The following is a 16886-nucleotide window of genomic DNA, read 5'->3' on the forward strand; positions in this document are numbered from 1 at the left end:
TACTCCATTTTCCTAACCATGCTGAGTTTGAAAAGCTAAGCTACCTAGTAAGCCAATCCTGATTGACAAATCATATCCATAACTAACATAGTACCAATAAACTACAAATTATTATCTAGTGGAAATAAATAAATGAATTGAATTCTGTAAACCACCAATATAAATGCTTACTCAGATATCATCAAACTTGAAATTATGAATTCTACCTCACTCTCTATAGGCTATGAAGCATGGACACTCCAAAATCGGTGCCGTGGTGGTGTCTGACACGTGGACACGCCAGGAACACGGGGACACATACGGGACACGCCATTTGGCGTGTTCCTTTAATTTAATGAATTTTTTTTTAGGGGACACGGCGGGGACACGCATGTCCATATCAGGACATGGCATGGGACACAACGGCGATGAATTTTAATTTTGTTATATTTATTTGGGGTCCAAGTGTAATATTTAAAAAGTAAAAATAAATTAATTAATTAATTAAAAAAAATCAACTTGCCCTAATATAGTCTATCAGTGTTGCTGAATTGAAGAGTAATCAATCGATTGAAGAGTATCATCAGTGCCCTAAACCAGTTGATCCACCACCTCCTTGAACCAGTCGATCCAGTCGAAGCTCCATCTAGTCGAAGATCGAAGACCTCCAGTCAAAGCTCCATCCAATCGATCCAGTCGAAGATCGAAGCTCCATCAATCGATCGAACAGTCGAAGACCCTAGATGACTTCGAAGGTAAGCCTCTCTCTCTCTCTCTCCTTGTCAAAGCTGAACGAAGCTGAAGACTTTTCTTTTTTAAAATTAGATTTATATATGTATATATATATATATATATACAGACTGTTTTTAACCTTCGAAGACTTTTTTTTTTTTTTTAAATTATAGGTTTATATATATACAGACTGTTTTCAAATTGAAGAGTGTTTATAGGTTTATATATATATAATTTGAACTATAGGAAAAATATATAATACATATTATAAGATAATATATACTTATACATATTAATTAAAAAAAATAAACACATATAGGTAAAATAAAATTAAAAAAATTAATTAGAACACATTATTTAAAAAATATAATAATAAATAAAATAATTAATCTGTATTAAAATAAAAAAAATCATAAAAAAATTAAAAAATTTGTCGTGTCCCCATTTTTTAGAAATTGTCGTGTCCCGTGTCCATATGCGTGTCCGTGTCCGTGCTTGTGCTTCATAGTCTACAAGTAACAAACTCCACACATCATGCAGCTCAAAATGAGAGGCTAGTAACTAGCCTCCAGCAGCTAACCATGGGGTGAGGGCAATTGATACCCCTACCACAAGAAACAACAAAGATGACATCTAACAAGACATTATACCCTGCAAAAAAGGCCAATTAGCAAACAATTAGTTGTGCTAGGAATACTAATGGCAATAGTTACCATTTATATTGTTTTGTTTTATTTATCTAGTGTGGGAATTCCAGTCCTGCACAGTTTATTTATCTACTGTTATGTATTGAAGTTCACAAAAACATATACATATGTGTGTGTGTGTGTGTGTGTGTGTTGAAAAATAGGAATCAAAAGGGGAAAAAAAAGACCTAAAATAATAAAGGGATAGCATGAATTTCAGTCAATAATACTAGCTTCCATTCAATGCACCACCACAGATTTGCTTAGACACCCATTCTCAAAATCAAACTCTCAACAGCAATCCAGTCCTATGGTCCTTCAAACATAAAATAACCCAAGGTTCACCCAATCTTGGTGGCCTATGTAACTTTGTCTAAATAAAGCCCACATTATTTTCAGACCTTGCAATGCTAAACTGACCTAAATTTAGTACTATATCACTTTCATATACTTTTGAACAAGTATTAAGTACTTATGCTGGTGCATTCTACTAATCAAAGACAAATGATATGGCATATCATCAGTGCATAATGGATAACTCGGATATGGGTGTAAGGTGCAGGTATGTATCTAGGTGTTGGATTAATCTAATTCTCATGTCCAAGGACACCACAACATGACTAGATTTCATTTTTCTTAAACATTTGTTTGTTTTGAATTTTTTTAGTATAGAATGGTATTTGCAACCAAAAATTGTTATGAATGAAACGAAGTTCTAATGCATAGTGATATAGTAAACTCAAACCATTTAGACATTCTTGTTTGGTGCATGTCCAACTATACATGTTGGATGCATTTCTCATACGGAACCCTTACCCTTACACTTACACACGTGGCATGTCTATGTATCAAACACATCATATGGCTTGTCAAATTATTAATTATTATTTTTTGCAAGACATGTTGAGAATACTTCACGGACACACGTCCTATGTCTAGACAAGTCTCTTAGAAAACTGATTTGGGGTCAAAGTAAATATATGGAAATCGATGCTTCTCATATCTTTGTGCCCTAACTTAATATTCATATACATAGCAAATAAAAATATATATATAATAAATAAATAATTTGTATCCCCCATGTTCATATCTTAATTTTTTTGAAAATTCCATGTCCCATGTCTGTACTCGTGTCTAGGTCTGCCACTATGAAACCTAAAAGGATATGCGAAAGCATTTCACTTTCACACTCAAAGATGGTAGAAGACTATCTAGAATGATTTGCAATAATAATAATAATAATAATGTGTCACAAACTCAATTGAGATATCAAATCCATTCATACATTAGCACCTTCTTAATAAGCCAACCAAATGGAAAACCACAAATATAAATTTTTTACTTTAAGCTCATCTGACAGAAATCCATCTCTTGGACTGTGTTCAGATCATGGATTTGGGTTTTCAAATCCCAACCCAAATCCATGATCTAAACAGAGTCTTAGTCGATGCATAATACACATGGAAAATCATGGGTGCCTAAAATTTTGGATTTTAAGTTTTAGGAGACCTAAACCTCCAAGATTGTCCTAAAATGAATTTTCCTTCAGTATCAACTTTAAGGTGAATATACAATGCACACACCTTTTAGCTATAACATGCATGCGCATATATGTACATTTAAACAAGTAATTTATGTCTCACCAATTATGAGTCCTATTATATGGATTACAAACCCCAATGCATTTGTAACCACAACATACATTGATATATTCTCATGTTCGCCCAGTTACAAACCAAGTATTCATATTAAGTAATGCTCATTCATTGAAAATAAAATAAAGTCAAGTTTTTATTATGTGAGCCCACAGACATGCTTGAATCCAATACCCAGGAATTAGTAAAATTAAACAAATAAACAAAACAAAAAAAGTAAGGCTGTGTTTGGAATAATTTCAAATCTGTAATTATACCCACACATTCCAACTTCATATTTGGATATGACTTTCAAACTGTATTTCCAAAACTCTACAGAAAACTGTCTCAGACGCGATTTTCAAAAAAAAAAATTCAAATTTGGCCTAATCGGTCGTCCCACAGGACGTCCCACTGATCATCCGGTCGATTGACCGAAACAGTGTAATTTTTTTTTTTTTTTTTTTTTTTGCAATTGACACATGTTAATTTTTATATATTCAAAAAGTATATTTTCTAAATTTTTTTAAAAAATTTGTGAAATTTAATAGAATTTTGAGTTGTGTGTTTGGTTATGAGTTGTAAGTTTTTATATAAAATATCATACGTCACATCAAAAATTCCCCACTCAATTCAAAACTCTTTCACCAAACAAATTTTTCACACTCAAATCATAATTCCAAAATTTATAAACTCAAAATACAACTCCAACTCTCAAATCATATTTAGAAAACTCTACCAAACAGAGCCTAAAACTTCGCCACATAAACCATCAACTATACAAACACTCAATTGGTACACATTAATATGTGTTTGGGAGGACAAATCAGACAAAAAAATTTGCAAGAAAAATATTTAGTTCATAGAGAGGAAAACCTGATTAACAGCTTCACCAAAAGCCACAAATGCGAACTCTCCACCCGGAGCAAGTAGAAGGACAACTCTTATCGCAGATATGATTGAAATACCAAAAATTCTACCCACTACAGCAATCTCCCCAGCCAGTTCACCATGCAAAGCCTTGCAATACATATACAATACAACACAGTATTAGAAGCCAAATTATGAAGCAAAAACATAGCCACAATACTCGAACCCATCACAGTCTGAAGAACAAAAGATAAGCACTTCCACACATCACTGAAACTGCCTAAGAAAGTTCCCAAGCAAGCCCACACAACCCTAATCACAGCCCCAAAACATAGCATTAAATACAACGAAACTAGTCTCATCCCCTTCATCAAATACGTGCTCCGCCACAACGGCTCGAGCCCGCATTTCGATTCCACCACGACAATCACACACTCCAATGCCCAATTCACTTGCAAAAGAACTAATACCAGTAACAAAATCACTGAAACCACAACACAAAAATCCAGAAAATAATTCGAATTGCAATCAACATCAAGCCTTAGAATCTCAACAAGTTGGGCACCAAAATCACAAAAGAGGCAAAAACTATAAGGACGACGGTTTAAGAGACGACTGTTGTGATGGCAAGGGGGATAAAGGAATAGAATAGGGATATGATGGCGGAGGCGAATTTGACGGGTCTACCGTAGAAGTCGCGGTAAGTGTTGGAAATGGTAGAAAAATTCTGGGTAAAACCAGAAAATATTTCTCAAGTTTGGTCTATTTTTTAAGTGAGCCCCGAGCGTCGATTTACTCCGGTCAAAGTGGTAACGCGTTCTATGCCACGTTGTGATTCACGTGGTATATTTGGTTGCTCAAAACCATTACCGAGTGAATGGGAAATTGAAGCCAAAGTATGCTCCATGGAAATGGAGTTTTGGTGAAAATTCCTTAAGGTTGTAAAATGGCTTGTCCCGCAATGATTTGGTGGAAAGTTTTGAAAGGGTTTATAAGGCATGGGTTTGGTACTTAGGGTGTGCCCGAAGGGGTACCCAAGTGTTTTAGAGGGAGAGGTTATGGGCAAAATGGGCTAGACCCATTGGACCCAAAAATCACCACACACGCGCGTGCCACCGCCGCCGTCCGTCTGGGCGGGCTGGGCTGGGCCTGGGCTTGGGTGCGTGGTGTATTAAATAACTTACTTGATTTAATTTGTTTGAATTATAATTCAAACAGATAACAAAAATAGGAAATTTGTGTAGAAGCAAAACTAACTAAGGCTCCATTTAAATCGGTTGAAAGGAAAACCGAAACTCTAGAATTAATTCATACTGATGTATGTGATCTAAAATTTATTCAAACTAGAGGAGGTAAAAAATATTTCATAACATTTATTGATGATTGCACAAGATATTGTTATGTTTATTTACTTAGAAGTAAAGATGAAGCCTTAGAAATGTTTAAACTCAACAAAATAGAAGTTGAAAATCAACTTGGTAAAACCATTAAAATGGTTAGAAGTGATAGAGGTGGTGAATATGATGCACCATTAAATGAATTTTGTGCACAACATGGCATTATTCACCAAACTACAGCCCCTTATTCTCCACAGCAAAATGGAATTGCTGAAATGAAGAATAGAACCCTAAAAGAAATGATGAATGCCATGTTACTAAGTTCAGGCTTACCACAGAACTTGTGGGGGGAAGCAATATTGTCTGCAAATTATGTTCTTAATAGAATACCCCACAAGAAAACCAAAAGCATTCCTTATGAATTGTGGAAAGGTCGACCACCTTCCTACAAATACTTAAAAGTGTGGGGGTGTTTGGAAAAAGTTGAAGTACCTGTTCCTAAAAAGACTAAGATTGGACCAAAAACAGTAGATTGTGTGTTTATTGGTTATGCTCAGAATAGTAGTGCATATCGGTTTCTGACTTATAAATCAGAAATACCTGATATAAATGTGAACACTATTATAGAGTCAAGGAATGCTGTGTTTTTTGAACATGTCTTTCCTTATAAGAAATGACAGGAATTAAGTTCACAGAAAAGAACTTATGATTATACACAAAGTCAAGAAACTAATGACAATCAAACACAAGAGACTAATAATGGTCTCGACCAACAGGATTTAACTGATGATGAACCAAGACGAAGTAAGAGAGCGAGAACATCAAAATCCTTTGGTCCAGATTTTCTGACATACTTGTTAGAAAATGAACCTCAAAGCTTTAAGACAGCAATGACAAGTCCTAAAGCACCTTTGTGGAAAGAGGCTGTTAATAATGAAATTGAATCCATTATGCAAAATCATATTTGGGAATTGGTGGATCTTCCACCAGGTTCTAAAACTCTTGGATATAAATAGATATTCAAGAGAAAAATGAAAGCAGATGGTTCAATTGACAAGATAAAGCAAGACTTGTAGTTAAAGGTTACAGACAAAAGGAAGGTCTGAATTATTTTGACACATATTCCCTGGTGACAAGAATAACATCCATTCACATGCTTATTGCTATAGCAGCGTTGTTTAATTTAGAAATACATCAAATGGATGTTAAGACAGCTTTCTTAAATGGTGATCTAAATGAAGAGATCTATATGGAACAACCCGAAGGGTTTGTAGTATTAGGGAAAGAAAAGAAAGCTTGTCGACTTGTAAAATCCCTTTATGGATTAAAACAAGCACCTAAGCAATGGCATGAAAAATTTGATCATGCAATGCTTACTAATGGGTTTAAGATAAACGAATGTGACAAATGCGTCTATGTTAAAAACACTGACCAAGGATATGTCATAGTTTGTCTTTATGTGGATGACATGCTTATCATTGGAAGCAGTCAAAACATGATCAAATCAACTAAGCAAATGCTTAACAAAAGATTTGATATGAAAGATATGGGGGTCGCAGATGTTATATTAGGAATGAAAATTACTAAAACATCTGACGGATATGCATTATCTCAATCTCATTATATTGAGAAAATTCTTGATAAATTTATCAAGGATGATTTGAATTTAGCTAGAACACCTGTAGACATCGGTCTTTATTTATCGAAAAATAAAGGTGATATAGTGTCTCAGTTAAAATACTCTCAAATCATTGGAAGCTTAATGTACCTAATGAATTGTACTCGTCCTGATATAGCTTATGCTATCAGTAAATTGAGTAGGTACACTAGTAATCTTGGAGAATACCATTGGAAAGCAATCATTCGGGTTCTTAGATGTCTAAGATTTACTCGTGATCATGGTTTGAACTTTACTCGATATCCAATAGTACTCGAAGGTTATTGTGATGCCAATTGGATATCGGATACTAAAGATTCAAAATCCACTAGTGGATATGTCTTTACTATAGGAGGCGCTGCTATTTCTTGGAAGTCCACGAAACAAACTTGCATCGCACGATCCACAATAGAATCGGAGTTCATTGCTTTAGACAAAGCAGGTGAAGAAGCAGAATGGCTTCGTCACTTCTTAGAAGACATTCCAATGTGGCCAAAACCTGTGCCAGCTATTTGCATTCATTGTGATAGTCAATCTGCAATAAGCAAGGCACAGAATCACATGTATAACGGTAAGTCACGACATATTCGTCGTCGACATAATACCGTAAGGCAATTGTTTTCAAACGGAATAATCTCAATAGATTATATAAAATCTAAAGAGAATATTTCGGATCCGTTAACAAAAGGTTTGACAAAAGAGCTAGTGTATAGTTCATCAAAGGGGATGGGATTAAAGCCTATTACATAAGAGTTGTCATAATGGTAACCCTACTTATATGACTGGAGATCCCAAGAACTAAGTTCAAAGGGACAACTAAGTTATGTATGGCTCGCCATAAATCATCAAGGGATTAAAATTCCCATACATTCCTATGGTGAGAGTGATATCTGCAACATATATTGTCTGCAGGGGTATAAGGATAAGCTTTGCTTTTAATGATTACTTATATCTTGATTAAGGCATAAAATCAAGACGAGTATAAGGAGATACTCACAATAAGAATCACCTATATGAGTGTTGAACTGGGGCCGGTTCTATGAGAATGAAAAATGCTACATTCTCTAGAAATACTCATGAAAACCAGGTGCGTTCAAGGCCAAAATGAACACAACAGTGAGAACCACGATGTGTCAGAAGATATTTTGTGTGAAATCTATTGTCTTGGCTTATACAAACAGCTGAATAATTCAAGGCATCGCGTCCATTGGTTAGCCAGTAAGTCCGATAGGTTATCACTAGGGAAGGTTCAAGGCCGAAAACTACCTATCCTGATGCAAGATATTTTCGACTTATACTCTTTCGTAAAAGTCTGTATATTGTTGCATTTCCGTTGTCATCAAATTCCATTCATGTGGGGGATTGTTGGAAATGGTAGAAAAATTATGGGTAAAACCAGAAAATATTTCTCAAGTTTGGTCTATTTTTTAGGTGGGCCCCAAGCGTCGATTTACTCGGGTCAAAGTGGTAACGCGTTCTATGCCGCGTTGTGATTCACGTGGTATATTTGGTTACTCAAAACCATTACCGAGTGAATGGGAAATTGAAGCCAAAGTGTGCTCCATGGAAATGGAGTTTTGGTGGAAATTCCTTAAGGTTGTAAAATGGCTTGTCCCACATTGATTTGGTGGAAAATTTTGAAAAGGTTTATAAGGCATGAGTTTGGTACTTGGGGTGTGCCCGAAGGGGTACCCAAGTGTTTTAGAGGGAGAGGTTATGGGCAAAATGGGCTAGACCCATTGGACCCAAAAATCACCACACACACGCGCGCGTCGCCGCCGCCGTCCGTCCGGGCAGGCTGGGCCTAGGCTTGGGCGCGGGTGCATGGTGTGTGGTTAGGTTGGGCTTGTTCGGCCCAATACTAATCTTTTTGGGCCAAAAACATTTGAATTTATTTTTATTTTTTAGTAAAATAAAATCCATAATTCAAATTAACCGGAAATAATCTGGTCCGGTTTTTTCTGTACATCCAAACAGGGCCCTTCCGTTTTTTGAACCCAACAGCTCTAAATCTGTTTGAATTTCAAACCAAACAGTGCCTAAACAGTTTTGTATCTGTTTAATTCAAATTGAACAGGTACAGTACCTGTTTAATTCAAAATGGAAAGTCACCAATCCATCTATAAATAGACTAAGCCCCCCATTTGGAAAAATACTCCAATTTTCGTACTCCATCTTCTGCTATAAATTTATTCTTCATTTTGCATTAAGTTCTTGTTACAGAGAGTATAAACACTTAGTGTGTTTGACGAACGAATAAATTGTAGTGCTGCTTTTATTCGTTGATAGATCATTTTATCCTGGGAGATAAACGTCCAGATTCTGAAAGCACCGTGGAGAGGACGAATCTGTCTTAAGGACACAGTGTTAAGCATTGGACTTGATCAGATAGTTATTCAAAAGAAATTAACCAAGTAAGTTGTTTAATTTTTATTCTGTTTTTTTTTTATTTAATCAGATTTTAATTTTGTTTTTGTAACAAAATAAAATCTATTTTTATTTATTTATTTTTATTTCAAGTTTGATTTTTGTAATCAAACAAATTCTCTCCTTTTCTTTATTTCTTTATATTCTTGTTGTTGTTTTGTACACAATAGAATTTAATATATTTAAATACAGTGAAGATTGTCCAACAGTAAGTGATGTAGGTGATTGTGCTTATTGCGTAGAGAGAGAATAGGGAGACAAAGGGGATGAAGATGAGGGGGAGAGCTAGGGTGTGGGGAGAGCAATCAGAGATTTGGGTTGGGTGGGAGGGGAGGGGAGCATTCGGATTTGTTTGGGTTGGAATTGAGAGAGAGTAGTTTGGAAAGTTGGGTAGATGATGATAGAGAAAGAGATGAGGAAGAGGAAGAGGACTGTGAGGGCGAGGAAGTGGCAAGAGTGGGCTTTGATGATTCATTTTGATTCAAGGACTCCCTAGAAGTTGAGGGTTGGGGATAGGGTTGCCATGGGAGGTGAGCTTTACACTGTGCTTGGAAGAAAAAAAAAAGAAATGATTAATTAATTAACATATAACATAAACGAAAATGATCCGCAGCTCGAATGCGTAGAGCTCGAATGGCCCGAATGGTACGGAAAATATTATCTTATTGGTAAGAAAATTAAAAAAAAAGTCTTAAAACGATGTCGTTTTGGGATTTCAAGCCATTCGAGCCTTTGATATTTCGAGTTACGTAGCGGAGTTGTAACATAAAAGAGAATAAATGATTGTAATTTTTCTCCTTTTTATTTGGATAAGAAATAAATAAAAGAAAAAAAAAATGATTGTGATTTTTCTCATTCTTGTTTAGTTAAATTTCATTAAGAGAAAAGAAAAGAAATTATTTTATATTATATTACCAAAATAATCTTTTTATATTTTCAATCATTTTATTCTTTTATTTTTATAGGGATAACATTGATATTATGAAAATAGTGGTTTCTTTTCTCTCTCAATTTCTCCACTTTTGGAAAGATTGAAAATGAGACTTATAAGAGAAATGAATTTCTCTTCATTTCTCTCTATTTATTCTCATTTCTCTCTACTTAGGTTATCCAAACAAGTAAAAGAAATATATATCTTTTCATTTCTTTTCTTTTCTCTCTAAATCACTCAATCTAAACATAACGTTAGAGAGAGAAAGTTGAGAGAGAGAGACCAAGTCTAGTAAGGGTGCAACTCGGTCGGGTTCGGCGAGGTTGAGAGGTTGTCCAAGCTCAATCCAAGTTGGGCTGAGACCCGCCCAGTCCGAATTATAACCCAAGGTTGTCTGCTCAAATCCGATCCGTGTTAAACCCGAATTGTTCGAGTTGCCCAAATTACCCAAATTGTAAATGAATTTCAATTTTTTTTATTTATTATTTTTTTTAGCTACATTATTAAATTATTAAAATTTGACTCTATTTACATTTTTTTTTAATAGAAAATCATTAATACCATCAAAACAAATAATTTATGTAATGTAAGAGAGATGCATTTATAATAGTCTTTATAATTTATGAGTGAATAAAAAAAAAGTAAGATTTTATATTATTTGTATATATAATATATATTCAATATGATTTAATAATCTAAATTACTTTAATATCATATAATGGCTAATAATTTATATATATATTTAATATTTTTATATATTTGTATATGTATAATTCGGGTTTTGGGTTGCTTGGGTTGTTTGACATCTTTGCCCAAGCCGGTCCAAATTTAATTCATACTTTTGAGTTTTTGCCTAAACCCGTACTGAATTTGAAAATATCTTGTCCAAGCCCTAAAAAAATTCAGACTGGATTCGGGTTGCTCGGGTTGAGCCCGTCCAAGTTACACCCCTAAAGTCTAGTGGTCAAATCAAACGACTAATGTAAAATATTTGGGGGCATTTTTGACTTTTTGGGCTAGTTTAACTTTTAATTTATGTTAGATCATATTACCTCTTATATTTTTTTACACGTTTTTATAAAAAAAAAATTCGAAAAAATTAAAAAAATAATTTTTAACCATCTTCTCAAAACACTCATTTGTTTCTCCTGTTATGTAAGTTCAAAATTGCATTGTAACATAAAATTTAGGAGATTTAAATGGTACAAATGAAATTATAAGGGTTCGTGTTTTTTCATCAAGCCACAAAGGGTTAGTGTAATTTACTCTCTTTTTTTACCTCTTAAAAAAATCAAAAAATTAAAAAATTACTAAAATATCAAGTTCTCAAAGGGACACAAAAACTATGTTTAATTGAGAGATTTAAGAAACTCACTTTAAAGAAGGCTATGTTTGCTAGAGCTTTCCAAATTTAATTTCACCCCTTGGTTTGAATATGGTGTTTGGTTAGAGTTTTTAAAAATTGATTCATCACTCACTTTTGAAAACACGCCTACCCAATCATCTTCCTGGACGTCCGGCCAGTTGACTAGAATAATTTTTTTTTTTTTTTGTACCTGTTATTTTTATATTTTAAATTAAAAAAAAAATTGAAATTTTTTTAAAAAATTTTATGAGCTTTAAATAGAATTTTGGGTTGTGTATTTGATTATGAGTTGCAAGTTTTTAAATCAAATATCATATGTCACATCAAAAATTTTAAATTCAATTTAAAACTATTTTCAAAACTCATAACCAAACAAATTTTCTACACTCAAATCATAATTCCAAAACTCACAAACTCAAAATACAATTCTATTATCAAATCATTATTCTAAAACTCTACCAAATATTACCTTAAATTTGGGTTTAACTCCAAGAATTTAGCGTATGTTTAAATTGTCCAAATTCAAATATAAATTGATTAGTTGAGGTAGGGATGTAAATCTGACTTGGCCCGACCCATGGCGGGCCTGCGGGCTCCCGCCAAAATTCAGGCCAGGCCATGGGCCAAGAAATTAGGCCAAGACCTAGGAGTATTCGGGCCTTGGACGGGCGGGCCTGGTGGGCCTGGGCCTAGTCTCGAGCTTGGGTTGAGCTTGGGCGGGCCTGACTATTTTTTTTGTTTTTTCAAATTTTTTCTACCAAAATTTTATTATTTTTCACTAAAATAGACACTGGGCCTTGGGAGGGCAAGGCCTCAGGTGTGGCTTTGAGTGGGCCTTAAGCAAGACTGGACTTCAAAATGATGGTCCAGACCCAAGCCCAAGCCCAAGCCCAAGCCCATGGGCTCAGGCCGCGGGCTATTTTAACACTCATAAGTTGAGGGAACGTCTATACTCAATTTGAAGTATGGAGAGATCAATTAAATTGAGTCAGCAATCTCTCTCTCAACTTGTTTGGACAAGTTCAAGTTTGAGCTTAGCTCAAATAACTTTGGGTTATAGTTGCACAAATTCAAATATCAAAAACAAAAAAAAAAAATGTTTATCTTAAACTAATATATTTCATCTTTAAACACTATAATAAAAAAAAAAATCTCAAAAATTACAAAATACGGAACTTTAATATGAAATTTTGTTTGTGTGTATCAAAGAGTAAAATATAATCCAAATATTAATATAATAGTTTGTGAGAACCCTTGCATAAGTATTATCCGAATTAATTCAAATGGCCAACTTTAATCCAAACCCCAACCAAATTAAAAATTATATTGTCAAATTCTTTTATAAAAAATATTTAAAAATAAAATTAACTAGACTCATGTTGTTAGAGTTAAAACATTACTAGTGAATATAATATAAATGTCAATAAATAAGGATATTTTTCTGATAAAAACAATAAAATAAGGATACTTTCAGTAAGTTTTATCTGACATGGACATTCTTCATACTTTTTTGTGATTCACTTATGTAAAATTAGTCCAACAAAAACAATTTGAATAAGATGGCTTAAGAAAATGGGGTCATTCCAAACTTCAATCAGGTTGCCACTCCACGAAACTATAGATAGCCTAAACTTGTAACCTTGGTTTGTGTCAAGCATTAAACAAGGAGATTCCATGGTTTGTGAAAGCCTAGCATACATAGCCTAAACTTGTAACCCTAAGTTGTGGATGCATCAAAGCCCATGATTATCATTCTCTGCTATGCTTACATTGTTGATGCATCAAGAGTGGTGTAGGCGTCGTACATCTCTTTGAAATGTCGTACATCTCTTTGAAATGTTATATGCCCTGTTGTCCTCCTTTTTCTTTTTTAATGTTTTCATCGTTCTTCTCATCTCAAGGTAGTGTGAGATTTGTACATCATATTTTGGAGACTAAAATTATGCTTTGAGAAATCCACACAAAATGAAATATGTTCTACCATTCTAAACTAAAAACTATGATACCACTGGTGGTTTAAGCAATGTTTTATATCCTCCAACAAACATGGATAGAAGGAATAGATGTCTGGTCTTAGGGTGTGTTTTTGACAGCATTGTACAAAAGAAGAAAAAAAACAAGAATTCCAAGGTTATCTAAGCTTAGCTCCAAAACTAAAATAATAAATAAATTTAATAAAGAAAAGCCAGCTGTAATTCACCAAATTGATTAAAGTGTCAGTCTACTTGATAGGAAATTTTCAGAAATAATTTTCTGAATTTTCAATTCATATAATTATATATTTTTAAATATTTTAATCAACTTTTTTAGTTTTTAGATTTACTTAACCTTAATATACTTAAAAGTATAAAATTTATGCAAAAATCTTTTAAAAAATTATTGAATATAACTAAATACAAAAATATACTAATTTTTTGTATTTTTTTTATAAAATTCACATACTTTTTAAAGTGCATCCAAATTAGATTACGCATATCTAAAAAAATTTAACATAAATTATTTTTAAAAATCCACTAAAAAAAATACAAAAACAAAAATAAAAATAAAAATAAAGAGGCACTCTCTAGTATTCAAAAACACATCAAAATTTTAATCAGCAGCACATAAAATGAGACAAAGAGGCACTCTCTAGTAGCCACCCTTTAGATCATTAACCACATCATAAGGTATGGGAGTGACAGTCTCTAGCGTCGCACCTTCAACCATAAAACCCGGTTTGGGTCCCTCTGGCTGCCTCCTGGTGCTGATAACCTCACCCCTTGCCTTTGCCTCTGCCTTAAGCTTATCATTCTTCTTTTTCCGCAATTTGAAGTCTTCGGTGCACCTTGAAGGCTGAACATGTTCAATGCGCACATGAATCCGCTTTCGGATGATCCTGTTACCCACCTGTATTTATGTACACCATAACTTTCATTTATTTATTTTGATAAATAATACACCATAACTTCCATTATGTTCTATTTCATCAGTTTAAAAACCAAACAAAAAATAAGCACTTCCAAAAAAATTCAATTAGAATAGCACTGACACAAAAATAGAAGGCTAACAATGACCAATTGAAAAGCCTAAAACTGTGTCATAAAACTGTGTTTGGATATTGGATTTATGGATGGAAAAAATGGATAGTTTCTAATCCTCCACAAATCCAAGAACCAACCACAGCCTGAAAAGAAGAAGGATCAAACCCATCACACATCCATATCAAACGCAAAATAACCCAGCTAATAAAAAAGCATTTACATGCACCAATTTAAAAACCAAACTCTCCAAATCAACTGACATAAAAATGGCACTTGTTTCTCTGCTATAAATACACAAAACTATGGAAAACCTGATGATTACTCCACCATTTCAAAACAAGCAAATCATCAAATACCATTCAACTATATCACCATTTCAACACATCCAATTAACTATATCACCTAAAAACCGCATTCTTAATCAAATTACACAAAAAGACAATTGTTTTTTTTTTATAAAAATGCACAAAGCTAAGTAAAACAAACCCAGACCACCATTTCAACACAAGCAAATCATCTAACACCTTCAGATCACATACCAACTGACTATATCATCTAAAAACAAAATATTCTTAATCGGATGATACAAAAAACACTTGTTTTTCAAATATAAATCCACAAAACTAAAGAGAACCCCGATGAATATTCTACAATATTAACCCAAGCAAATCGTCGAACACCTTCAGATCAGAAAAACACAAAATCACTATTGTTTTTCTTATATAAATCCACAAACTAACAAAACCACAGATGATTACTCCTCTGTTTCAACAAAAGCAAATCATCAATCATATCTTCAGAGCAAAAACAGATTTACAACAACCAATATATGAACAAATACTACGCTTATTTATATATATATATATATACTCAGAAATTTATAATAAATAAATAATAAATAAATAAAAAAACCAGATGATACCTCCAACATTTCTACACAAGCAAATCGTCGAACACTTCATAGCAGAAACAGATGTTCATATATTCTGATATAAATACACAAAACTAAGAAAAACCCAGATGATACCTCCAACATTTCAACACAAGCAAATCATCAAACAACTTAAGAGCAAACACAGATTTACAAAATCCAATACATAAAAACATATTAAAGCATATATATGTGGGAAGGATTAGAAAAGAGGGTATTTGGACCTGCTTGTTCATTTCAACACCGATGGCGCGCTTGGTAACGTTCCAGACCTGACCAGTGCGGCCATGGTAGAACTTGTGGGGCATGCCCTTGTGAACAGCACCGTTAACCTTGATGTCGACATACTCACCGATGTGGTAAGTACGAAGATATGTCGATAGATTAATTGTGCCCTTCTTGCGGAACCCTCGAGAGAACAGATCTCTCGTCCGGGACCTCAGTCCATGTCCAGCCGGCATCTTCTCTCTCTCTCTAAATCTCTGCACTCTCTGTGCTCTGGAGAATGATGAGAGAGGCGTTTTTAGGGTTTTGACTGTGACGCTGTTCAGTTCTACTAATAGGCGACACCTACTAATTGGGCCGGGCCGGATGAATCCTTTAGACCCGGCCCATGTTTACACGTGTATCTCTATTTGAGTCGGAGTCCAACTTCTATTTCTTTTTTTTCTTTGTTTTTAACCTAGGTAGTATGATTAGGTATTAATAGGTGATGTAACATTATTTTAAAAATTTTAAATATTTATAATGTTTACAATAAATATAATTAATAATAACATTATAATATTAATTAATATATTAATTAATACATGTAATATTATAATTAATTATTATATTACTTTTAAAAAAGACTTAAATTTTTAAAAAGAGCGTACTGTTTCATCAAGTCAAACCCATTATATCTTGAGGGTATTTGGTAGGATTTTTTTGAGTCAATTTATGGTTTTTGACTTTTAAAAAGTTATTTTGGACTATTTAGTTAAACTTATTTCAAACAGCTTCTGATTCTAACAATTTATTTTAAGTCAAAAAGTTGATTCTAATAAACTGTTCACCCCTTACTTCTGATTATCAGCTTCTGCTGTGGACATGTTAATTCACGGTTATACTTTTTTTTAAAATAGAAAAAGACCCAAATAGACTATAGAATATTATTATTATTATTTTATGAGAAATGTAGACAAATAGTAAATAATAAAAAATAAAAATTAATTAAAAAAGTTACTTCACAGCTTATTTAACAAACACTACTCAGTAACTTAAATCTATAATCTAACAGTTACACCAAATAAATTAATAACTTTTAATTAAAATCA

The 16886-nt window shown here is 33.6% G+C and overlaps 1 protein-coding gene and 1 long non-coding RNA gene across 2 annotated transcripts; both read right to left on the reverse strand.

The window, feature by feature from the left end:
• Nucleotides 1-518: 518 nt before the first annotated feature.
• On the reverse strand, nt 519-4051 carry LOC114297161 (uncharacterized). The gene is made up of 2 exons (XR_014362488.1): nt 3908-4051; nt 519-1362 (listed from the first exon to the last, which is right to left on the reverse strand). It is a non-coding gene; the product is annotated as an uncharacterized LOC114297161 (long non-coding RNA).
• Nucleotides 4052-14094: 10043 nt separating this feature from the next.
• LOC114295262 (large ribosomal subunit protein eL21x/eL21w) lies at nt 14095-16441 on the reverse strand. Its single transcript, XM_028239484.2, has 2 exons — nt 15795-16441; nt 14095-14505 (listed from the first exon to the last, which is right to left on the reverse strand). The coding sequence occupies exons 1-2, from the start codon at nt 16029-16031 to the stop codon at nt 14248-14250; spliced, it is 495 nt and encodes a 164-aa protein (XP_028095285.2). The 5' UTR covers nt 16032-16441; the 3' UTR covers nt 14095-14247.
• Nucleotides 16442-16886: the final 445 nt, after the last annotated feature.

This window comes from Camellia sinensis, chromosome 2 (assembly GCF_055761805.1).
Source record: "Camellia sinensis isolate YWXY chromosome 2, ASM5576180v1, whole genome shotgun sequence".
In the NCBI taxonomy this organism is placed as follows: domain Eukaryota; kingdom Viridiplantae; phylum Streptophyta; class Magnoliopsida; order Ericales; family Theaceae; genus Camellia; species Camellia sinensis.

Excerpts from the sequence above, each read along its gene's own strand:
- LOC114295262 (XM_028239484.2), bottom strand. The coding sequence starts at position 16,031 with ATGCCGGCTGGACATGGACTGAGGTCCCGGACGAGAGATCTGTTCTCT. Across the intron at positions 14,506-15,794 it reads GTGTTGAAATGAACAAGCAG|GTGGGTAACAGGATCATCCG; the intron begins GTCCAAATACCC and ends ACATAAATACAG.